The sequence below is a fragment of the Stegastes partitus genome, unplaced genomic scaffold, assembly GCF_000690725.1.
Source record: "Stegastes partitus isolate 25-593 unplaced genomic scaffold, Stegastes_partitus-1.0.2 Scaffold1831, whole genome shotgun sequence".
Lineage (NCBI taxonomy): Eukaryota > Metazoa > Chordata > Actinopteri > Pomacentridae > Stegastes > Stegastes partitus.
The window spans coordinates 29201-54029 of NW_007579562.1; the positions used below are offsets into that span (position 1 = coordinate 29201).

At 43.9% G+C, this 24829-nt stretch overlaps 1 protein-coding gene across 1 annotated transcript in view; it reads left to right on the top strand.

Moving 5' to 3' along the window:
• Nucleotides 1-941: 941 nt before the first annotated feature.
• pcnx2 (pecanex 2) overlaps nucleotides 942-24829 on the top strand; it is a 39020-nt gene continuing 15132 nt past the window's right edge. The window contains exons 1-29 of the mRNA XM_008302540.1: nucleotides 942-1094; nucleotides 2434-2636; nucleotides 3337-3454; nucleotides 3555-3591; nucleotides 6615-7129; nucleotides 7231-7419; nucleotides 8447-8929; nucleotides 9017-9203; nucleotides 10536-10686; nucleotides 10811-10953; nucleotides 11361-11439; nucleotides 12200-12335; nucleotides 13229-13371; nucleotides 13793-13946; nucleotides 14239-14271; nucleotides 14650-14821; nucleotides 14982-15092; nucleotides 15870-15961; nucleotides 16321-16430; nucleotides 17771-17879; nucleotides 18407-18499; nucleotides 18588-18738; nucleotides 19950-20091; nucleotides 20179-20356; nucleotides 21850-21958; nucleotides 22047-22176; nucleotides 24054-24112; nucleotides 24273-24488; nucleotides 24573-24826. Coding sequence (XP_008300762.1) covers nucleotides 942-1094; nucleotides 2434-2636; nucleotides 3337-3454; nucleotides 3555-3591; nucleotides 6615-7129; nucleotides 7231-7419; nucleotides 8447-8929; nucleotides 9017-9203; nucleotides 10536-10686; nucleotides 10811-10953; nucleotides 11361-11439; nucleotides 12200-12335; nucleotides 13229-13371; nucleotides 13793-13946; nucleotides 14239-14271; nucleotides 14650-14821; nucleotides 14982-15092; nucleotides 15870-15961; nucleotides 16321-16430; nucleotides 17771-17879; nucleotides 18407-18499; nucleotides 18588-18738; nucleotides 19950-20091; nucleotides 20179-20356; nucleotides 21850-21958; nucleotides 22047-22176; nucleotides 24054-24112; nucleotides 24273-24488; nucleotides 24573-24826 — 4650 coding nt within the window. The remainder of the gene's footprint in view (nucleotides 1095-2433; nucleotides 2637-3336; nucleotides 3455-3554; nucleotides 3592-6614; nucleotides 7130-7230; nucleotides 7420-8446; nucleotides 8930-9016; nucleotides 9204-10535; nucleotides 10687-10810; nucleotides 10954-11360; nucleotides 11440-12199; nucleotides 12336-13228; nucleotides 13372-13792; nucleotides 13947-14238; nucleotides 14272-14649; nucleotides 14822-14981; nucleotides 15093-15869; nucleotides 15962-16320; nucleotides 16431-17770; nucleotides 17880-18406; nucleotides 18500-18587; nucleotides 18739-19949; nucleotides 20092-20178; nucleotides 20357-21849; nucleotides 21959-22046; nucleotides 22177-24053; nucleotides 24113-24272; nucleotides 24489-24572; nucleotides 24827-24829) is intronic.

A 24829-nucleotide genomic window follows, 5' to 3' on the forward strand; every position in this document is an offset into this window, starting at 1 on the left:
ATATAATATAATATAATATAATATAATATAATATGCTGAGTGTAGACTACAGTTTGCACACATTACCTTAGTGCATTAGCTACTTATTCACTGTTAGTTATAATAGCACATTTAATGCAGCAACCATTGAACCAAAGTACTGTCAATCAATAAGACTGGCATTAGGAATTGACCTAAATATTAAGGTTAAGACCCCATAATGTTTTGCTTATGTTGTGGATTTCCTTTGTGAATTTAAATATTGAGGATTGAAACACTACACATTATATAAAACTCAATTTTACCTGGCATATTAGACCATAAGGATCAGAATCTAATTTAGAACTAAGATTATAAACCTACAAGAATGCACATAAAACCCAAAGAACCTAAGATTCTCTGGATTCTCTATGAACAAGCTCTGCTTTTTATGTGTATGTGGTTTTATTTTTATCCAAGACTCAACACACAATCACAATGTGGCTTGATTACATGTCTGATTTCTCCTGCAAACCGCTTGGCTGTGCGCACACGTCCTCAGCACTGAAGGTGGGACTCACATAATAGGAAAGGATGGATAGGCAGAGAGGGAGGAGGAGGAGGAGGAGGAAGGGAAGGAGGGAGGGAGGGAGGGGGCGGTCAGAGCTGCGCATCTGTACAGGCAGCTCGAGAGGAGAGAGGGAGGAAGGAGAGAGACCAACAGGACAAGATGAGGACCGCGGCAGCAGCGACGCACGCATCGACATTGGGATGGGAAAAGGCAGACGAGAGGACGACGCCGAGGCGCAGCGACGAGGCATGAAAGAGGAGGCTCGGGAGACGTGCCGCATCGCTCCAACATGGAGGCGTAGCGACATGCATTAGAGGAGATCATTTCATTGTAGCCTAGCAGCATCCTCACCATCATCATCATCCGTCCGTCCAACCTGAGCGGAGAGGAGGAGGAGGAGAGAGGAGCGGAGATGGGCTCCCAGGTTGTGCAGACCCTGCGTCAGGGAGTCTGGGCATCCCTGACCGGGGGCTGGTACCACGACCCGGACCAGAACAAATTCAACAACTCCTGCCACCTCTATCTGTGGATATTCCTCCTGATGTTGCCCCTGTCTCTCCATCTGGTGAGTTATTTTTATTACTATTATTATTATTATTATTATTGGGGGGGTGAGGGGGGGACATGACGTTCAAGGCCGCGGAGGGGGTGTGAGGTGTCCACGGTACCCAGAAGGTGACGTTTTATTCATGTGCGTTTGGATAAACACGCAGCAGCTCTGCGAGAATGTGAACATTATCCACTGTCTGGTTGCTGCTGAGGGAAACGAGCTAGAAAAAGGGCACTGTCGCAGTATCTTTCCCCTGCATGCAGTGACGGAACGCATGGCTGCTCCTGGATGTGACTGGTGGAGGCAGGAAGCGTGAAACTACGGTGCACAAATATTTTCACGTCCTGGCTTTTGGAATAGGTGCAGCACAGACAGATCACAATATACCGACTGATCTACCACCAAGCCATGGAGATAAGAGAGAAAACCCTTGTTTCTTAACATTACAGGCTTTCCTGGCTTATTCTTGCTGCCAAACCTCAACTGGATGTCACATTAAACTTGGTTGCATTAATAAAGCAAAGCGGTGTCAAAAGGTCACAAACCTTAACCTGAGCAGTGGGTGCTTGTTGAAATGAATAGATGATACAATGTGAAGGCATGTGCACCCAGTACAACTTATAAATAATGCATTTTTAATGAAGCAGACTTTTTTTTTTATAGCCAGGTTACATACTGCAGACTATGATACTGTGTGTTTGGACAACTCCAAAATATGCCGCCCATGAATGACAGCTAGTAATGCAAAGTAACAGATTCTGATGTGCGAGTGACACCACAGATGTTTAAGCGCTCTGACACTAAATCTATATTAAATTGTTGCTGCTGACGGTTTCCAGTCTGTGTGAAAACATCCACTGCTTCCCCCTGCAAAAACAACACAAGCTTTCTGGGAGCGATGTGTCAAATTTCTAGTTTATTAGCATTTTTCGGTGAAGGTCGCACCCAGCGCAAGATGATAAATGACGAAAGAAAGTTGAAGTGCACTCAAATATGAGCACCAATTCTGTAAATGTAGGCTGTAAATCTGCACCTTTAGACATCTGAAACAGCAAGAACTCTCTCCAGAACTGTATGAGTCATGTGTGGACATGATGCAGATGCTTCGTCTGTAGTCTTCCTGCTCCTTGCCGTGGGCCGTTCCTTCCTCGAGGATCTGCAAACTCCATTAATCCGCCAATATATCAAATCAGATCTTGTGGTTCGCTGAGCCTGTAATACACTCGGGTGGGCAGATAAATGAGAGCAGATAGTTGGTGCTGCAGCTTTAAGCGTTAAATCAAACTGTCCTGATAGAGTCAGGAGACTCTGGAGATTTGAATATGATGAAACCCTCCTTCCCTTATCTCCACAGGCCCTGCCTCCGACCACCATGGCTTTGAGCATCTACTGCACCTCCATCACGCTCTTCTTCATCCTCATCAAGCTGGCCAACTACCGGCTGCACCTGATGTTCGATGAGGGCGAGGCGGTGGTCCGCAGCAGCCTCTCCGACCTCAGCAAGGCCCCGGAGAAGAAAAGCAACGCCTCCGACTCCTGCCTGCCCGCCAGCATCAGGTAAAAACACTTAAAATCCTGAAAATACAATCAGCCGGATCAATCTGAAGCAGCAGTGGCAGGTTTTTTTTGCTGCTTGTGCCTTGAGCCGCTTCCATGTCAGGTTAGTCATTGCAAAAATCTAGGCTAGAGGGCTAAATCCCTAATGATACAGCTTAATTATTAACGTGGAATTGTGCATTTAGGCCTGAGACCTCCTTTTAGAATAATGCCGCTATTACTAAGTATAACTAAGCACGAGTCTCCATTTTAGTCGCCTCTTTCTCGCTCTGTATTTTCCTCAGTCGTCTCTTTCTTTGGGATCAGATTGGTTTCGTGATCAAGTGTCTCAGAGTGGGATACAGACTCTTTCTGCTCCATTTCAAAGACTCAGTGCGGCTTTGGTGAATGAGCGAGCTAATGAGGGGAGGTCAGTGATCTTCAGTCGGCCACTCCGCTGTGACACACTTGATCTGCGCCGAGACTAATAAAAGAAAAGCCGTCACTTCCTGTTCTCTGCGCGACTGTATTTCTCTTAATTGAGATGAGATGAAACAGCAAGTCCAGACTGTTTCCTCCTACTTCCTTGTCTCTGTAAATTAGTGTATTTCAGCATTCAGTGGAAGAGTGAAGATCAGACAGCCTCCTTTTAAAGTGACGTATGGACTTATATGGACTCTCCGTCTCTCTTCATCCCTTCCCTTGTCTCTTTGTCTAACAGGAAGAGCAGCACGGTCCCCGACAGCGTTGCCATGACGATGTTGGCCCGGAAGCGTCCCAGTCCAGTGATCCAGGTGACGGTGAAACAGACCGAGACCGACCCGGGGCTGATTGGGGTGGTGAGTGAAGGTTAAAAGCCTAGCACCTGCCGACGTGAAGACCACAGTGTCGACCTGCATTATTTTAATCGTGCGTTTGTGGATTTCTCTTCCCCCGCAGGACTGTTCCAAGTCAGATGAGGCGAAGACTGTGGAAGGTGATGCTGTTCTCTCTCTAGGTTTGACTAAGACACAACTGGGTAACTATTGAAGGAAAAAAAATGAGCAACACGAAGCATCACTGATGTTTAATTTTATGCTTCAGTCTTCACATTCATCTAGGGGCTTTTTTTCTTAAAAATATCTAATAGTCGGACTTAGATACACGTTTAAATTCACCAGTTTCACAAAGCTGTTATTTACTTATCATTGCGTCTGACAGAGCATTCACATTATGTCACTCAGTTCCAGCTGCAAAGACATTTTACTGTGAAAGTTCAGCAAAAATTTTTAAAATTAAATGCAGACACAGTGCAGAAATGCTGTGGTTTCTTTATGCAGCAGTCAGGCTGAGGGCAGTTTCCTTGGGCACACAAATCTGATAGACTGTGTTGCATTGCTGTATATTTCCGAGAAGTTACTGACATCTCTTTATCTTCTCATTACATTGTTGAAAGAAAGAAACATCCATCCATCCATTATCTATACACCTCTTAATCCTTGCTAGGGTCGCGGGGGGGCTGGAGTCTATCCCAACTGACTTAGGGTGAAGGCAGGTCACCAGTCTATCACAGGGCTACACTTAGAGACAGACAACCAAGCACACTCACATAAACAATTTAGAATTACTAATTAACCTCAGCATGTTTTTGGACTGTGGGAAGAAGCCGGAGAACCCGGAGAGAACCCACGCTGTACAGGGAGAACATGGAGACTCCACGCAGAAAGATCCCGGGCGTCCTCACTGGGACGCAAACCGGTGACCTTCTAGCTGCGAGGCGACGGTGCTAACCACTGTTCCACCTTGCAACCCTGAAAGACACATTATTCAGTTAGTTCTTGCCTTAGTTGTACAAGTTTACCGTGAGTGTAGGTGCTAGTTATGTGTGGCGATTGCCTACCACAGGTGGCAGCATAGCTTAGTGTGGCAGGGGAAGCCTACATATTGCACAGGTGTAAGGGGCCAGGTAATTGCGCATGGGTGACGGGGAGATCACACGGTTTTTTACCGCTGTCACCGTTTGCAGGCTCAACCATCACCTCAACCATCACGTAAGCAAATGTTTTTTATGTTAACCTGAAACGAATTAAATGGGAACCTCACCCGACAGCAGACAATTGCCTGGACATTTAGTCATTCAGCGCGTCAATCCTAAGGTCTCTGCCCGCACCCAGCTGAGTGGCCGATCAGCTGATCGTCACTACAGTGAGTGTTACCACCGTGGAAACATGCAACTCAGTCCTGAGTTAGCCAGGGGTCACAGTGGCTGTCTTTCATTAAAACCAGTCTTTAGTTTTATAAAACTGTGTAACTGACACTAGACTAATGCAAGAGGGAAATCTGAAACTTGCCCAACACGACAGAGCGCTCTGAAATGTCTCATTTCTGACACCACACTTTAACACCATCATTAACACAATCCTACTCAGTCATCCTGTATTTCTATGATTCTGTGCAATCATACAAACTTGTCAAATGGGAACCATCTTCTAGTTACAATTACAGTTTTCCAATTTGATGCTTGTTTTCAAAGCAAACCAAATGTAGAATACAAATCGTCCAGTGACATTTTAAGATCGGTGTAGGGGTTTTTTCTTGTGGTATGTGTGGATTAATGATTTTGGCTGTGATAAGGGAACAGGAAGGAGTGAGTATCTGAGCTGTAGTGAGGTTATCTGTTGATTTAAATGAGCTGATTAGTAGCAGATAAGGTTATAGATCAGAGGTAATGATTTCAGTAGTAAAAACTGAAATGCCAAACCAAAGGGGCAGAATTTTAGAATTAACAAAATGTCTTTGATTCAACTGCTTAGCAGCCACCATGTTGACCTGTTTAAGCTAATTCATGGCTTAGCATTGCGCATGAACATAAATATTTTAAAAATTGTCAACATCGATTGCTTTACATCGGTTAGATTCACCATAATTCAACCTTTCGGATCAATTTTCATAAAATCTGTAGCTCCCATAAAGTTTGGCCTTAAGGACTGCAGTTTCGTGTGTTTGACAAGATTTAAAAAGTCTGTGTTGATTTGCAGAGTTTTGGCATAATCGTTGTTCTAGTTATTATTGACAAAACACATTTTTGTGCCATGTTGGAAGTGATGTAGTTCAGGTTGTGTTTTAGCCACATGCTAAACAAGCACATATTCAAAAGTTTAAAGTTCTTCTGTTAAAATGTTTCTACTCCAAACCGGCTAAAATTTTATGAAAGGATGAATGTTAGGAGGTTAAGGTTAATGTGCAGAAATGTTTCCATCAGTCGTACACAAATGTACAAATGAATGCTACACGAAGCAGCTTTTAGAAAGATGACTTTCTGGTGATTCTGTGGGATGTTAAAAAGGACTCTGACAGCATGACTAAGAGATGCGCTCTCAGAATGAAGACAGGATGTAGAAAGGCAACAGAATGTGCAGTTTAATGTTTACCCTTTATCACCCATTAACTAGAACTGAGACTTCATAGATGCGCTTCAGGGGAACAAGTGTCCTGTTTAGTGTTTTGTCAAAATCCGTCCGTGCTGGTAGCAAACTCGGTTCCTCTTCCCTAATGCACCGAATGGCTCCTTAGACAATCCAGATTGAGAACTTCCTTTTCTGCGAACACGCCACTGTTGTAAATATGCTCAGAGAGGCTCAGAACTAGCAGTCAGCCAGCAAGCCAGCCAACAAGACCAGCTGACTGCTTCCAGTAAATGTATGACCTAATGCACTGGTGATTAGTCAGAGCAAAGTCAGCTGATCGAAAAAAGGGATATAAACAGTGTGGTGCATTGCATCAGACAATTGCATAATTGTGCGAAATGTTGGTATTTGATTTTAATAGCGGAAGGATTGATCTGCCTTCTGCAGTTCATTCTCTTGCACTGGGAAGATGTTTATCCTCTCTAATCGTGTGAATTGTGTGTGTTGTCAGTGCAGCCAAATGACAGAATACAATCACTCCATGGGAGGAATTTTAGGATTAGAGCACTTCTATCATTCAACAATTAAAATTTGCATTTTGATTCCATTCCAGGGCCGGGGGAGACTGCTGCAGAGGAGGGGCCTGTGGAGGGAGACCTGCAGCCGAGCCCAGAGCCTTCACCGGATGATCTCTCCAGCCCCAATCCAGACCAGGCCGCCCCCCTTCTGCAGGCCCAGCAGAGGCCCCCGTCCAGGGCCGAGAGAGAGGAGATGCGACAGGGATCTGCGAGTGGGACGAGCAAAGCAGATGCAGAAATAGCTGAAACTGAAGCTGAAGAAGAAGGACTGGACATGAGTCCAGTGGCTGACAGAGAACAATCAGAGCAGGAAAGGACGGTGGAGAAAGACTCAGAGCAGGAGAGGACAGAGGAAAAAGACTGTGAGGATAAAGAGGCTGCAGACAGGGAAGCGGTGGATGAAGGGCTGCCTCCTTCTAAGGGAAGCGAAGATGAGAGTGAGGAGGAGAGTGAGGGGCAAAAAGAGCCCTCAGATGCCAACAATAACTCACTGGAGACTCCCCAGGACGACAAGGAGGACTTAATTGACAACCCAGAACCGTCTGCGCTGGTAGGAATTTTAATGCAAATTTTATTGTATTGTCATCATTTTGCTCATCTTGGGTAAAACTCTTCCTTTCGTGTATCTCTCCTGTCGTCTCTCAGGTTGAGACACTGGAGGAGACATACTGCTCTGACGAGATCGAGGTGGTTCTGGTTGATAACTCCGGCACCGGGCCTGTTTCGGCTCACCTGGACGAAAGCGACACGGTCAAGATCATCATCACCATGAGCTGCGACCCTCAGACGGCCGCTCAGCTGGAGGAGAGCGTCAAGCAGAGTCTATTGGAGAATGCACAGGTCAGTTTTAGGGTTCTCTGTGAAACACTTTGAACATCAACATCTACCTTTTCTCATGTATTTCCTCTTCAATTAGCTTTTAAGCTGTTAAAATCCGACAGTGTTACATTTAAGTTGTGCATCAGCTTGTTCCAGCGCTTTATTTAATCTATACACTTGCTGAAATATTCAAAGCCAAGGCTCTGTGCCATTATGGCTGCATCAAATGGACGTATTCTAAATGTGTTGAGTAGTATTTTTCAACACATTTCCCACTACCATTGCTGCCTCACAAGAGCAAGGTTCTACTTTTGAACCTGTGCATCGGTTTGGGCCTTTCTGTGTGGAGTCTGCATGTTATCCCTGTAATTTTCTCAGAGTGCCAGTACAGTCCAAGCACATGCACAGTAGGCAAATTGGTGATTCTTAATTGGCTGTAGGTGTGAGTGTGCATCATTGTCTGTGTTTTTGTGTTGGCCCTGGAGAGCTGTCCAGGCTGTACTCTGTCTCTGGCCCGCTGTCAGCTGGGATAGGATGAAGTGGGTATAGCTGATGAATAGGAACATTTTTATCGCTGCTTAAACTAAAAAGCATATTTCTGGTGGTTTGCACACGTTTTTAATGACGGATCCAACAGCGTGTCACCTTTTTCTTCTATATTTATATGCATCAGATTAAAGCCTTTACAGCGAAACTGCTGCTGAATTCAAATGTCAAATCTCCACTTTTCTCATGCATAAATATCTGGGGTACTACGTCTAATCTGATAAGAGTTAAAATGTGCGTAGAGGAAGGAATTTGATCCTCTCTCCAGGGGACAACAGATGTCAAACAACTAGTCCACACGAGACTTGAAGAATAGTAGAATTTGATAGCGCGTGTTTGCACCGCACTTGGAAAGTCTTCAAATGTACGTTGGAAGTCCAGACTGAATCTCTGTGAGGCTGCTGGGGGCAGATTGTTGTTAAATAATGCACAGCTTTATGTCGGAGGTGTTGTTACATTTCACAGATGGTGCATTTGACATGTCGTATTTGTGCCCTTCAAGGCCCAGAAGGATGCAGGAGAATGTCACATCAAGATCCCCGTCATCACCTTCGACTCCCCCGAGGAGGAGAGGCAGGAGGCGGAGGAGGGAGAGGAGGCGACCGGTTCGGAGGACGACCCCACCCCGAAACAGCAGCAGACCATGAGCCAGAGTGAAGAGTTCCACTTATGTAGAGAAACAACCAGTTCTGAGTCCACCACACTGGAGTGCCCAGATCCAGACCAGGAACACGTTGTTCTGCAGATGACCACGGACAGCACGCCGAGCCCTCAGCTGACGAACGATAACAGCTCGTCAGGTATCGATGTCCACTCCCACCCTGACGACACAGACCCGCTGGAAATTAACGTGGATTCACAAGGGTTCCTTCGCTTGCCGCAAACGTTGTGCCGCTACGGGCCCGGTGGAAGGACTCACATCCGAGGTCTGAGCATGGACAGCGGGAAGGACGCTGTTCTGCTGTCGGACCGCTCACACAACACAGTATGTTGGCAGTCTTGCTCTCTTTCTATTTCTGTGTCTTGTAATCAGCATCCATCTGATACACACAAACATTTGTCTTTCTGTCAGACCACCATGACCAGTTCCAAGTCAGACCTGGAGGCGAAGGAGGGCCAGATTCCCAACGAATCCAACTTCTTGGAGTTTGTTTCCTTGTTGGGGTCCTTGAGTACGAGAGGAGGAGGAGGAGGAGGAGCCAGCACACAGGAGGAGGAGGAGCCAGAGCGCAAAGAGGAGCAGGAAGCTGCAGACGAAGGTGAATCCATTTTCTTTGTCTACATTTTTAAAGGGTTAGAGTTGGAGATGGTTGTAAGTGCATACATAAGTGCAATGTCAGCATTTGCTCGTAAATTCCAGCTGTTGCTCTTGGTTTCTAGTCCTGTGAGCCATATAAATATAAGGCTCTGTGTGGCTATGTATTGCTAGTTTTACTGGTCTCTATGCTGTACGTCAGTAGAACATATTGATTTCAACAACATGTATCCTGGTAATCCTAAATCATTATGGCCTTCAGAATCACTAGACAATGAGGATGCTAATGTTAAATTGTCAAGCAAAGCAGTCCTGATTATAAAAGCTTTTAATCAAGTTAAGGGTGACTCCTTTGCAAAATTAAAATCAGAAGTGATGCATGTTTTAAAATACATCTGACCGCAGCAACAATTGGCTGTATAAAAATGACGTAGCCTCCAAGTGTAAAGAGTAAAGTCAAGGCCAGAAGTGCTTTAAAGCTGTATTCTTTCTAGCAGCCAGCAGGAGGCGACATCTCTGGTTGCAATAGGAAGCCAGATTGTATAGAAGTCAATGGGAAAACAGCTCTATTTCTCAACTGATTTGTTACGTCAGAGAGCATTTTCCTAATGAGTTTATCGTCTCAATTACTAGTTTCAAGACTTTTTGATGCTGAAAGGTTTTGAATTACGAGATTATGATGCCATTTAGAGTAAAACAGAGGATTAAGCTGTGACTGTTTTAAGGCGGTGCTATGCTGTGATTGACAGCTCATTAACGTATCAGTAGGCAGAGAGTCCTTTAATTTTCAGTCAGATTTGCTGCCTGCTTGTTATTTTTTAAAACAACAAGATGGTGACAGCCAAATGCCAAACTCAAGGCTTTAAAACTGTAGTCCACAAAGTGATAGGTGATGTTACAGTTGCTACAACCAGTTTTTATAGTCAATGAAAGCAACAGAGCAACATTATCATTGTTTAGAAGGTAATTCTGATATTTACTCTCCTTTAAGCTCTGTTTTTGGTCTCCACCACCTCCGAAGGTATAATATTTGACTGTTAGCAAATAAATGCTCTGCTGTGTTTACCCGCTGGCTGCTAGCTTTGTCTGTAGTTTGCTATCAAATCTAAACAATGACAGATGCTAAAATGCTCTGTGAATCAGAGAAACCTGCCATTCCCAGTGGGTTTGTCACTGCACATAGACATTTAATTTATTTATAACATCATACAAATGATTCGTGCAGACGTAAAAATGGTTGCATTTAAATGTGTAAAGTAATTCTGAAATGCCTCACCGTCAACTGGGGATTTGTGTTTTCCATTTCTGTTCACAATCCTGTTTTGTCTGTGTGCAGAGAGTCAGAATGCAACTTCCAGACCAGATGAAACGATCACAGAGACCAACTCTGACAACAAACCAGAGCGACCCAAACCACCCACCAGTCTGCCTACCAACACACTGCAGGCTATTCCGCCCACACACATCCCAATAGTCTCTCCTGACAGGTAAGTTTGCCTGCAGAGTTACACGCTTCATCACTCACACACACTTTTACACAACATATACACTGAAATAGATTTAAAACTTGAGCACTCAGGAGCTCCAGTTGATTGTGTTTCCTGTCTGCAGTCCACAGACAGACAGAGAAAAGGATCCGGACTACGACTCCCTGCCGTCGCAAACGTCTCAGTCTGAGAGCTCCATGCTGCAGGTGATCTGCAGACCAGAGGCCACCAACAAAGAAGAAGCCTACACCTTTCACACTGTACACAGTAAGCAGCTTGTGTTGTGTAGTATCCATAGCGTTTTCTCCCTCTATGAGTTCTTAGCGATGTGATTTTTGTGCAGTAGACAAACCGAGAGTCACGTGTATTCACAAACACTCAGACAGTGCGCGAGCACAGTCTGCACGCTGACTAATATTTTGATCTTTTGCACAAACACACAGTGTGTATGGGAGGCCCTGCCAGCAGCTGATGGCTTCACTTTAGAAACAGCCCAAAAAGCTGGTAGATTAAATGACATTTTTCTGGAATGACTCCAAGACGTTCAGCTGTTCGGTCTCAGTCCAGTCTGTCTGTAACGCTAAATGAATCCCACATATCAGGCATTGCGTCTAACTTATCCAGATAGAAAAAAGAAGTCTGACATGTTTCGTGTGTCTGTTTGTGGCCATCAGGAGACCGGCCTCGTAAGCTGTACGCAGAGAGAGCTCTCAACCTGCCGCTCGGAGCAGAGCTCATCACTGGCAACATGTGGTACTGCTGTCACATCCTCACACTCTGCAACAAGCTGTCTTTTCCTGCCATTTTTTATTTCCTGACTTTTTCTACCTGCATGTTCTCCTGAAGCACTTTTACATGCATATCTATGAAGTGTGTCAGAAAAGTTCCAGGACTGGTGACACAAAAGATATATTTCTAACCTAAACTACAAACTACGAGTTTCCCGTTCAGATGATCAACCAGCACGTCTACAAAGAGATCCTGTGGCATTTGCTTCGTTCAGTGCGCCAGAAGAGGCAAGAGTTGTGGCAGGACAAGTCGTGGCTGCTTCACCATGACAACACGCCTGCTCACAACGCCCTGAGCATCCGACAGTTCCTGGCTGAGAAGAACATCGCTGTGCTGGAGCAACCTCCCTACTCACCCCACCTGGCTCCATGGGATCCTCTTCCCCAAGCTCAAGGGGGTCATCAAAGGGACCAGTTTTGAAGATGTGGATGACATCAAGATGGCTGTGACTGCGGAGGATCCCGGAAGAATCCTTCCAGGAGTGCATGGCGGCGTGGCAGAGAAGGCTGGGAAAGTGTGTTAGACTCCAGGGGGATTACTTCGTTGGGGAAAGCTTGTAGTTTATAGGTTGGATTTGAATTATATCTTTTGTGACACCAGTCCTGGAACTTTCCTGACACATCTTGTATAAACTTTACTGCCTTCTTTCATCTTCTTAATCATCATGTCTGCCTGCGTCATCGTTTTTATTCCACATATTAACATCGGTCCGCTCTGTCTTCAGTGACCTGCTGTCAACTTCATCCAACTCAGAGTGTCAGGACGGCCTGGCGGGCGGTCACGCCGACTGCCCTTTCCAGCGACGCATCATCCCTGCACACAGGCTTCGGCCCCGGAGGACGCACCCTGAGATCTTTCAGGTGTCTGTCTACGTTCACTTTCTGTATTTATTGCACAAACCTGTAGCATCTGGGATCCAAAAAATGCACCGTATACATGAGGCTACTCAGTATGTGCGCTGAAGTGTGGCTGCAAAGCTGTTGCTGTGGATCAATGATCTCTAGAATGGATCACAATTTTCTTTGTATCTCATACACCGAGGAAGCTCATGCACACGGGTGGTATAATATACGGTTTATAGCAATGGTTTCATGTTGTTTCATGCGTGAGTTGGTGGTGATGTATTCTTAAAGGAAGTGAGCAAGCAAAGTTTGAATGTCAACAACGTAGGTGTAAAATTCCTCGAAAAAGGACTTCTGCAAATGTTTCATGATGTCAGAAACACAGTCATGGTAATTAGAATGCAAATTCAACAGTTTCCAAATAAAAACTTTGACTAAATGATTCAATGAATTCAATGAAGATTCATGAGTAACATCTTTACATAATTAAAAGTCAGTTCAGTTTGATTAATCAGACAACTGGTGAATCAAATTAGGCGTTTTCTCCCCGTCAAGCTGTGATTAAGTGACATAGACATGAGTCAGTGCTGAAACAGTGGCCATAAGATGAGTCCTGAATCAGTCGACATCACTTCTGGATGCAGACCAGCAGGGCTGACATAACCTGTCTGGTTTAGTTGTTGAGGCTCAAACGACACAGAACTCTCTGCTGAATCATTAATGCACCACTTTGTGTGGTGCACCTCGTGTTGCTCTGTGCACCTGCAACGACTCCAGCTGTGTTGTGACTGATGCTACATGTAGAATCATGGGTTTCATACAGCAGGCTGTGTTTGTTTCCTCTGTTATTGCAGTTGGCTTCTCGTACAGCCGATGTAAACTGTTTGTGTGTGTGTGTGTGTGTTTGTCAGGAAGAAGACTCTCTGGACGACTCCTCAGAGACTTCCACTCAGGAGAAGCCGACCAGGAAAATTTATTACAAACTCAAACTGTTTCCTGGAAAGTGGATCAACATTTTGTACGACAGACTCACCCTGCTTGCCCTTTTGGACAGGTAGTACACAAAATCTGCCAGCACACACACTTTTCACTGGTGAAATTCAATAAATAAAAGCTATTTAAACGTAGAGATTTTAGAGCATGACACATCGTTTTATGTTTTGTGTTGTTGCCGTGATTCTTTCTTGCATCCTTTCGTATCTGAACAGCTGATTTTCACCCACCAGGAAGCCACTCACTGGATGTTTTCTGTCTTGTCTCCTTGATGCTAAATTCACTCAATGCTTTGTGACAACCAGCGCCATGTTTTTCAGTATAATCACCAGCCGAGAAGCAGCTCAGTCCCGTGATGTCTGTGCCTTTTAGCAAATGAGTCCATTTTGTGTACGATGCTCATCTCGAGCAGACTTATGTGCCTGTTAAGCTACTGGATGCACCCTTGTGACGTGTCTCCATGTTGTTGTTTTTTTTCATAGAAATCAGGAAGTTCTGGAGAATCTAGTTGCGGTTTTCATGGCCTTCCTGGTTTCCTTTTTGGGTTTTGTGCTTCTCAACCATGGCTGCTTCAAAGACTTCTGGGTTTTCCAGTTCTGCCTGGTGATCGCCAGCTGCCAGTATTCATTATTGAAGGTAAAACAACCTCTAGGGAAGCTGGTGGATGCTCGAGAGTTTTGTGTCTGAGTGAAGGAAAACCCAAACTGAGAGAAATCATTGTGTTGTTTTGTATTTGAGGGAATTTGAAGTGTGGGCTCAACATGTGTTCTGTGATGACCTCACGCAGTCTAAAAGTAAAACTGATCTCAGTTCCTCTTTGCTCCCACTCACTTCCTCCCTGCTGAACTTGGTACTATCACCGCTGTTTTAAATAGTTCTTTTATTAATTCACAAATGTTGGTTCAACTTCTGTGGGTTTGTTTTCCAGAGTGTCCAACCGGACGCAGCGTCACCGACACATGTGAGTCTGTTTCTTTGTCACAGAAAGATTACAGACAAGACAAGTCTGCATGATTAATACCAATATTTTAGAAACTAATTTAAACCCAGGACATCCCTGCTTCCTCTTTACTGATGCATATTGTCAGTGTTGATTTCAAAACTGTCCCTTTTTCTATATGAATCATTTTCATCTTTTCTCTGGTGCAACGTGGCTGCAGAGGATCCGACCTCTTTAGAGCTCTGGTTGTCGCCATGTTAATGTGAACGCACACGACCTGATATTACTGCAGTGTTTGTAATTATCATGACATCCGGCCCAGGTGTTATCTTGCTGTGATGGAAATGAGGGTGAACCTCTGTATCTATCAGCCCAATCAGCGAGTGTTCATGTCTGCAGGGTCACAACCAGCTGGTGGCTTACAGCCGAGCGGCCTACTTCTGCATTTTCTGCGCTCTGATCTGGCTGCTGGAGCAGCTGCTGAGGATAAAGGACCTGCCCGTCTCCACCCTGTACGGAGTCACCATCGTCTGCTACGATGTGCTGCGCTTCTTGCGAGACATGCTCGTGGGTAGGGACAAATATCACAGGAGAGGCTACATGCACTGACATACACATGGCCTTCACACACCTCCCATTTATGTTTGTACAATTTATTCTATTTCCTTTCAAAGCAACGATTTGTCCACATCAGATACTAAGAACTGCCTTTTGTTTTATGCGTTGAACAGGTTTTACGTACTGCTTCCCAATCACCTTCCTGGTGGGCCTTTTCCCTCAGATCAACACCTTCACCATCTACGTGCTGGAGCAGGTTGACATGCACTTTTTTGGAGGAACAGGTTGATAAAACTTTTGATTTCAGTATCCATTGTGTTAATGAATCCAGATCTTTGATTAAGTTTTACTATAAATTGCCATTTCTGCCTCCATCTATGGATCCTTTGGTCCTAGTTTGAGGTCTGTGATGCCTTTCAGACCCCTGAAAACTTGGTTTTATGTCTTAGAAATATCTGCCAATAACATTAAATATTAAAAATCGATTTCGGTAGTATTTATGATGAATTTAGCACTCAAAACTTTAGCAAAACTGCTTCATCAGGACTATGTAGATGTGATTTTATTAGATTCGATTGACCAGACAACGTACTAGTTGTCATCAGGTTATAGTTTTCATGTTCCTGAATCTTAATTTGTTCACAAAATCTGTTTAAGTGAACATTCTGCATTTATATCTGCAACTATTGCTCATAATAAACCACCAAATTAAATGTTGACCCACTGTCTATACTGTATATCTTATACCTGCTTATATCTCAGAGTGTCAGTAAGTTTGGATTTTCTGTTCAATACCTGCATTTGCACTAAACTTTTATTTTGCACTAGTAGTCAAACACAAGTTTTCCTTCTGCAGCCTGTTGCATTTGTTTAAATGCACTTGTAGGTTATTTTGTGTCGTACTTTGAGAGAAAAGAAAACGTTAAATTCCTTGCATGTGTTCACATATTTGGCAAATAAAACTGACATGGAAGTTTTCAGGGCCTTAAGTAAACATACATCTTGTGTCTCAGTGTTTCACATGACTACATATATTTTCATCCCCGTTCTGTGTCTTTCAGCTGCTACAAGCCTCATCTCTGCGATCTACAGCATCCTACGCAGTCTGATCGCTCTGTCTCTGCTCTACGGTTTCTGCTTCGGAGCCCTCAAGGTAGGAAACAAAACAGAGAAAAAGCAGGTAGCGAGGTGTAAATATAGTTATTTCTCATCTTTTTTTTCCACCTTTTTCTCTTCAGTATTGAGCTGAATGTGTGTGCACGGTCAACCCCCTGGTTGAAGGAATAGAGTTCAGTTATAAATAGCCTGCAGCAAGGGAGTTCCACTGATGGAACTAAGATGAGCTGCAGTAAAACACAAAGTGTTGCCGGTCATCCGTCAGAAGTGGCTGCAGGGTTGCAGCTGGGGGGGAAAAAGCTTTTGCTGTGAAGATCTAAAAGCAGCAGCTTTTACAAAAAAACACAGCGCACGATTCTTCACGCTGGTGTAAAGTGTGTTTGCGTGTGATTACAGGAGCCGTGGGATGAGCAGCACACTCCAGCCCTGTTCTCTGGTTTCTGTGGCCTTTTGGTGGTTTTCTCCTACCACCTCAGCCGGCAGAGCAGCGACCCTTCTGTCCTGATGTAAGTATAATAGTGTTTGTGGGATGTTTGCATGCTCATGTTGTCTCTTTAATAATAGAGCTGGAATCTTTACCATGAGGGAAGGAAGATGGTTAAAAATACTGATACCTTTCATGTACAGTCATGAACACAAGTTTACATACACTTGTAAAGACCATCTATATCATGGTAGGTTGGAGTTTCCAGTGATCCTACTACAACATTTTCTGTGATGGCATGATTGAAACTCGTGTCCTGCATTTTGGTTATTTCATAGACTTATTGTCGCTCTTCTGGAAATATGACAAAATCTGCTGAGTCAAAAACATACACACAGCAACTCTAATATTTGGCTAAATGTCAAGTTTCACCCTCATTAGGTGCTATTGCCATAGACAAGCTTCTGGTTGCATCTTTGACTGCTCCTCTTGACAAAATTGGTGTGGTTGTTGGCTTTCTGACACAGACTTGTTTCTTCATCACAGTCCACGAGTTCTTGATGGGGTCTAAGTCAGGACTAAAACCTTAATTCTAGCCTGGTTTAACTATTTCCTTCCCATTTCTGATGTCTGTTTTGGTCATTGTCTTCTTGGACCACTCAGCTGACTCAACTTTCTGGCTGATTATTTTAGGTTTTCCTGAGGAGTGTGGAGGTAATCCTCCTTCTGCATTATTCCATTTACTATGTGTAAAGCACCATTTAAAATGGCAGCAAAATAGCCCCAGAGCATAACACTGCCACCACCATGCTTGGTGGTAGGTTTGGTGTTGTTGAGGTTGAAGACCTAAGTTTCTCTCCTCCGACCATGTTTCTGGTCAATGTGGTTCATTTTTTGTTTCATATGATCACATAACTTTCCTCCAGAAGGTATTTTCTTTGCCTAAGTGATCAACAGTAAACTTTAATTGAGCCTTAAGGTGCTGATTGTAGAGAAACGGCTTCGACTTCCATGGCGGCCGCTCTAAAACATGGTGGACACTGACACCTTGGTTCCAGCAGCTGCTAATTCATTGCAGAACTGCTTTTTGGTGATTCTTGGTGACTTGACCATCCTGATCAGCTGTCTCTCAGCAGCAGGCGATGGCTTGTTGTTGTCTGTCTGATCGTGGCAGTGACACAACTGTACCGCGACACCTTATACTTTTGTTTGCACAATTGATTTTGGGATTTGAAGCATCTTTGAAATGGGTCCAAGTGACTTTTCTGACTTGTAAAGGTCAATAATTTGCTTCTTCAGATCTGTATTCATTCCTTAGACTTTGTAGTGTTTGTGGCTGAGTCTACACGTGGTCTTTATAGGTGTATGTAAACTTTTGTTCACGACTTTATTTGTTGAGCACATGTACCATTATATTGGCAGGTCTCTCATCAAGTCGAAGATAATGCCTGCGCTGGTGGAGAGTGAGGAAGAGGAGGAGGAAGACACGGACATTAAAGACCCGCTGCCAGAGAAGCTGCAGAACTCCATGGTAACGACGGATTCCTGTTTGGAAATAAACAGACGGAATGTAGTTTTGTTTCATCAATAATGCTCATGGAGGATGATGAGGTTCAGATTATAGCTCTGTGAGAGTGTAAACACACTTTCCCGCGTCTCCTCTGAGCATTAATTAATCAGTCCAGCTCCGAGCCATATTAGCTCGTGTCAGCTCACAATAATTACCATCACACAATCAATACTCATTAACACTGTGCACCTGTGAATTCGTATGTACTGTTTGTGAGACGGCAGGCGAGATAATGAAGCAACGTTCGCTGTCGATCACCGTGCGTGATTACAGGGAATTATGCATCAGAGAACGCGAGCCTCCTATCGCCTTTTACGGCATTAATGGGGATTGTGAAGCTTCTTAACTCTCCTCAAGCTGCCGCGTCTTTGATCCCCAAAAACCGAAGGCTCAAAACCATTAGACAGAAATAATTACACACCTTTAAATGACGATTGTGTGCGTTTTCATGTGGACTGTGCAGCTCTGAACCCTCTTGTGCTCTGCAGAAGGAGATTCTGCTGTCGGATGTTGTCGTGTGCTCCGTTGCCTACATCCTGACCTTCGCCATCACCGCGAGTACTGTGTTCCTGTCTCTTAAGGTGAGATTGTTGTTATAAACGCAGCCTTTTCTATTGATCTCAGAATGCCAAATCATGACTTTAATCCTCATATTGTGTCATAACGCAGCCCTTTGTGACCATCGTGCTGTACGCTCTGGCTGGGACGGTGGGATTTGTCACCCACTACCTGATCCCCCAGCTGAGGAAGCATCACCCCTGGTTGTGGATCTCCCATCCGGTCCTCAAGACCAAGGAGTACCACCAGTTTGAACCCAGAGGTCAGCATGCTTACTGTGTATAATCCTATTTCCATATACAGATCATATAGTTGGACTAATAGCAAATGTTCTACAAAGCAATTGAAGGTGACCGTTGTTTTGTTAGCAGTGTGGTTTTGTGGCTAAAATCTTTTTAGAAATTAGGTAAGTAACCTTGCTGGCTTTATCAGTCTGTTAAAGTGACAACATTCAGACATAGATCACTTTTAAAATGATGTGTTTTCATGGCTTTATTCAGACATAAGCACCAAAATGAAGGAGGGAGTCGTGTATCTGTGCAATATTTGTCCTGCTGTGATTGTTCACCTGTGTGAAGTGAAGAAAAGCGCACAGTGTGACTTGCTGTTTGATCCTGACTGATCCTGTTTCCATGTCGGGGATGATTTATGATGATAAGTACTGAAGTTACTGCTGGTCCATGCTGCTTTTGAGATGTTCATTTAGATCCAGCTGCTGTTGGAAGCTGCTCACATGTCGTAAACTCAGAGGAAAGACTCGTACAAACAACTAGAAGCAACAAACTAAACTTCAGCTCCCGTTAATGTTTTGTAAAAACCTGGTTTATGTTCATCATTGGTGAGCCTCATTAATCTGAGGTGTTTCTGTGCTCATCACTGTAAAGTTTTATTTTTATGGAGATATCAGTTTAGAAAAGGTGTTTGGTGATTTTGGCAGGTTTTTTTTGGACCAGTATTGGTGCTAAAATGTAGAAAAAGCCTTCCTGATATCACTTTACAAAGCTCAAAGTCTATCCATTTACATATTAGGCATGCAGCTCAGATCTGTGTTGATTAGTAAGATCACCGTTGTGACTAAAAGTGAGCAGGAAGCTCAGTCAGACATGCAGTCAACACATTTGGATGCCGTCAGATTAATGGAGCCCATTTCCATATTTAACAACTGATTGGTTTGCTATTAAATTTAAATATCTTTGGTGTCCAGAGGATGAATTCTGCTCACTTTGGTGACTCCAAGATGTTTCCAGCAGCAGGTCGAAAGTTTTCACTTATTCAGGAAGATTTCTTTGCACCTAAAGGATGGATTTGTTCAACGTTTTGTTTCATCATCCCAGAAGATGAATCCTGAATTTATTTTTTTAATCACGATTAGGATATATTAGATTATATGTTTTAGAAGCCCTGCACACTTTCTCTCTGTGCTCCACAAAGCTGTGGTTCTGATTTGATTATTCATTCATGCTTGTGTTGCAGAGGACGCTGTGCTAATGTGGTTTGAGCGTCTGTACGTGGGGCTGCTGTGCTTCGAGAAGTACGTGGTGTATCCGGCCATCATTCTGAGCGCGCTCACTAACGACGGCTTTGCCCTCAGTCACCGCAAGAAGCTCGGAATCCAGTGAGTGGACACACACAGCCACTAAACACACGTATCATCTCCAGATTCACCTGTTTAACCTGCCGTCTGAACTCGTGTTTGTTCCAGCTGTGACGTTCTCCTGACGACGGTTGCCGGATTAAAACTCCTGCGTTCGTCCTTCTGCGACCCCAGCTTCCAATTCCTCACCCTGCTCTTCACGCTGGTTTTTTTCCATTTTGACTGTCCCCAAGCCTCCGAGAGCTTCCTGCTGGACTTCTTCATCATGTCTATCGTCTTTCACAAGGTAGGAGATAAAAGTTTGGATACAGTGCAAATGTTTAAGCTCACGTTCTGTTTTTGTGAATACTAAAGAATCCAATAGATGCCTTCAGAAACACACACACAGTGGTAGGTGAATATTGAAGCAGATTCTGAAGATGAATAAAAACAAAATGACAGAGAAAGAGAAAGATGTCAGGGCAAACATTCCAGCAAACATCCAGACAGACTTCACCTGGCTCATCTGTTTCTGCCTTAGTCATGATGGCTACTTCATGACTCATTTCATTTGAAGGGAAACTCCACCAACTTTACACCAAAGGTTAGTTCTTTCACCACAGGAAATGCTACTCAGCATGTAGAGGCAGTTTTTTTTTTGTGGTGTTTCTGTTGCTCTGGAGGAGCTTTGTCAAGGCTGAGAAAATATCCCAGATGACAAGTGTGAACGGTTTCTGCGGCTCTGCTAATAATAAATCTCCGGAGCCACTTTAAAAAGAGACTCTTAATGAAAACTGTCGGTCATTCTGAGCTGATTAAAAGCTGCAGAAAGATATTTCATTTTTACTTTGAAAAGTTTTAAAGTAGTTTTTATGTGTGTTGAGCAGAACCCACTAATATTAGACACCGAGGATGGAGATATGTTTTTATTTTTGTAAATGTTGTCCCACAAACCCAGCTGGATGAATACAGTTTATATGCAGATGATTGCTGTCCCAGAACATCCTGGCAGGTATGAAAGGCATACAGTCTTTTAAAAACCACTGAAATTACACATTTATCCATCAAAATCGAAAGAATCATTGAATTGTTAACTTTCCAACAGTCCTTGAACTGCTCATCTTTGACATGCCACTTTGCCAGGAAACTAAATCTGAGCTTAAAACTGTAAATTTAATATTAATCACTTAATTTTAAACATCTATTTTTAAAAAAATCCAAAAATAAACTGTTTGCTCAAACCAGATTCTGTAAAAAAACTAAAAATTCCGTGCTCGTCAGTTCAGCTGTGAAGCTATTGGCGACTCAGATGCAACAAACATTCACAAGACAAAAATTCAGGGACTTTTCTGTTGAACTGGGTTGAACTGCAGGCTAGTGAGAAAACTAATTAAAACTGCATATAGTTAAATATCTATCATACCTAGAGTCACTGTTTTCTACAGTATTAGTAACACCTGAGTGTAAAATACGGAATTAGAGAAATCCAGCTTCTGCTTTTACTTTTTTATGGCATTAGAACCTTGTTAAACTGCATAAACGTCACTTTTGAGTTTCTCTATTTCTAGCCATGGTTGTGCTGTTTCCATCAGGGTGCAGGACTTTATTTTGCAGTGAAAATGAGTCCACAGTGAGTCAAAATGTGACAGGAACACAAGAATGCCCAGAAACTGTCTGAGGTTTTAAAAGGATTAAATAACAGACTTAAACATCAAACATTTTAGCCTCTGTTTAATGCAAACACTGTTCTTTTGAACTCTCTTAATAGAGGACTGACTGTGTGTTTGTCTTTGTGTCCAGATGCGCGAGTTGTTGCTGAAGCTCCACTTTATCCTGGTTTACATCGCTCCCTGGCAGATCGCCTGGGGCAGCGCTTTCCATGCCTTTGCTCAGCCGTTCGCTGTGCCTCGTATCCTTTCTCCAAGACCTGCAGTGTGCATCTGTTTGTGTTAAAGTGCATCCTCGTCAGCTTTTCTTTCCTTAACCGGAGTGTTCAGACTCAGCCATGCTGCTGCTCCAGACTCTGCTCACCACCATCTTCTACACCCCGCTGGCTCCCTTCCTTGGCAGTGCCATCTTCATTTCCTCGTATCCGCGGCCCATCAAGTTCTGGGAGCGGAACTACAAGTAAGACGCTGATGAAGCCAGCGACTGATTGTAATTTCTCAAACACTCTGAATACTCTTGAATCTTGAATAGGAAACACTGTATAAGACTATATAAAAGATAGATGCAGCCTCTGGGTCTAAAAATAAACGTCAGTGCAGACTTTAGTGCCTTAAACCTGCAGAAAGAAAGCAGCTCCTAGAAGAAGTTTATGAGAAAATGACTCTACTTCTCACTTAATTTTCCAGCACAGTAAACATTTTCCTAATGAGTTTATGGTCTCAATTGCTTCTTTCAAGTCTCTTCTAACATAGCAAGATGTTTATTTTGTAAATTATGGTTCCATTTAGAGGAAAATAGATGATGAAGCAGAGTATGCTTTAGGGCAGGTCAACCTTGTGACTGACAAAGTTGTTATTGTATCGTAGTGTGACTTAAGATGGTGACGGCCAAATTCTAAACACTAAAAATGTAGTCTGACGGTAGCCAACAGCTGATGTTACTGTGGTTATTACCATCTCTCCTACACAGTTTATAGCTGCTAGTTAAACAATAGATCACACTGTCTACAAATCCTATTAAAAAAAACACCAACAATGAGTTAATCAAGCTAACAAAAGTTGCTAAATAGGGACTTTTTCTCTGAAACAAACAATCCTATGCTGCGTTTTTTCATCACAACAAACATAGAAACTGTAGTTTATCCTGACAAACACAGTCCTGCTGCTGCAAATATTCACTAATGAACTAAATGCATATTAATGTGTTGCTAAAAATAGCCCCCGACAAATCCTAAGAACTTCAGTAAAAGGCAGCTAGACTTCTGGTTTTGATTTTTGAAGATATTTAACCTCTCATCCAAGAGGCTTCTTCCATTTCTAAGTGTATGATGGGATGCAGAGTTTCAATTATCTGGTACTTATGATGCAGTCTTGATGTCATTCCATTGACATTTACACCACCGTTCACCTCTTGAGTCCTCCCTGACTCTTTTACAACCAATCAGACCACAAAGTATGTGAATCTTGGGGTGTTAACGGGCCATTAGTCGTGCATTTTTGAGGGTGACAATTACTGTATCTGCGACTCGGCATCAGGATTGAGCTTGGATGAGAGTTGAACTGTCATCGAGAACCAAAAAGAGAAGTCGAGCTGCCTTTTAATGAAAGCTCTTAGGATGATCATGACCTGGATGACTGAGAATCTACACAGACAGTCTGCAACAAGCATCATTTGGTCCCGTTGTGCAGACAGGATGTGTATTTCTGTGTTATAACTGAATGGATTTGTATGTTAGAAAATGTAAAGAAATGACTTATTTCATACAATATATGAACTCAGCTGTTAAGTTTGCGTTTTTCACACGTTTCTTATGAACTGAAGGAGCGATCAAACCCATCCTTCTAAGCTAAACCCTCCTCCCCGCCGCGCTCACGCTTCCACGACGTAACCTCTCTGTTCCCCTCTTACTTATTGATGTGAGCGACTGTGTGTCTTTGGGCTCGCTGAAAGCACTCTAAAAATACTCCCAGAGCTTTGTTGTGCAAACTCTGCCTGTGATTATATTTAGACGCCGTTGGAACTCAAACTCGTGACATTAAAATCGTCTCAGCCGCTTCTTCAGGCAGCCGATGAGGAAGTTGTCATCGCGAACCTCAAAACACAACAAGAAGACACGACAACAAGGCTTTCAGCGACTGACAGAACAGTTTGAAATATTTAGCTTCAAGCGTGTCGGATCGCTGTGGAGGCTGTGGACTGATCTCAGACTGCATTAAATATGATAAAGGAGACTTATAGTGTTGTCTGTTATGTGGAGACACTTTGTATTAATGGTGCCATTTGGTTTCTTCATTGGCTGCATGGTTTTTACTACTTTTGTGTCCTGTCCTCTGCAGCACAAAGCGTATTGACAACTCCAACAGCAGGCTGGTGTCTCAGGTGGACAAGGAGACCGGTGAGTCCTTTCTAACTTGAATTCCAAGGTCTTTCTTTATACCAACCTACAAACAAACATCTCGTAGTTTCACAGATGCAGCAGACACGTTTCTTTTTTAATCTTTTTTGCACCATCTTTCCATCTGACCAGGTCTTTTTCTGCTTGTCTTCTCTCTCAGGCTGCGACGACAACAACCTAAACTCCATCTTCTACGAGTACCTGACCCGCTCGCTGCAGCACTCCCTCTGCGGCGACCTCATGCTGGGCCGATGGGGCAACTACAGCGCCGGGGACTGTTTCATTCTGGCTTCTGACTACCTCAACGCCCTGGTCCACCTCATCGAGATCGGCAACGGGTTGGTCACGTTCCAGCTGAGGGGTCTGGAGTTCAGAGGTAGATCTCTTCCTCCTTCTGCGTGAGTGGATGATGAGATAAGTAGCTGTTTGACTGACGACCTCCACGTCTCTCCGTCTCCAGGTACGTACTGTCAGCAGCGGGAGGTGGAGGCCATCACGGAGGGCGTGGAGGAGGACGACGCCTGCTGCTGCTGCGAGCCGGGTCACCTGCCTCACATGCTGTCCTGCAACGCTGCGTTCAACCTGCGCTGGCTGGCCTGGGAGGTGATGGCCACCAAGTACCTGCTGGAGGGCTACAGCATCAGCGAGAACAACGCGGCCACCATGCTGCAGGTGTACGACCTCCGCAAGCTGCTCATCACCTACTACCTGAAGGTG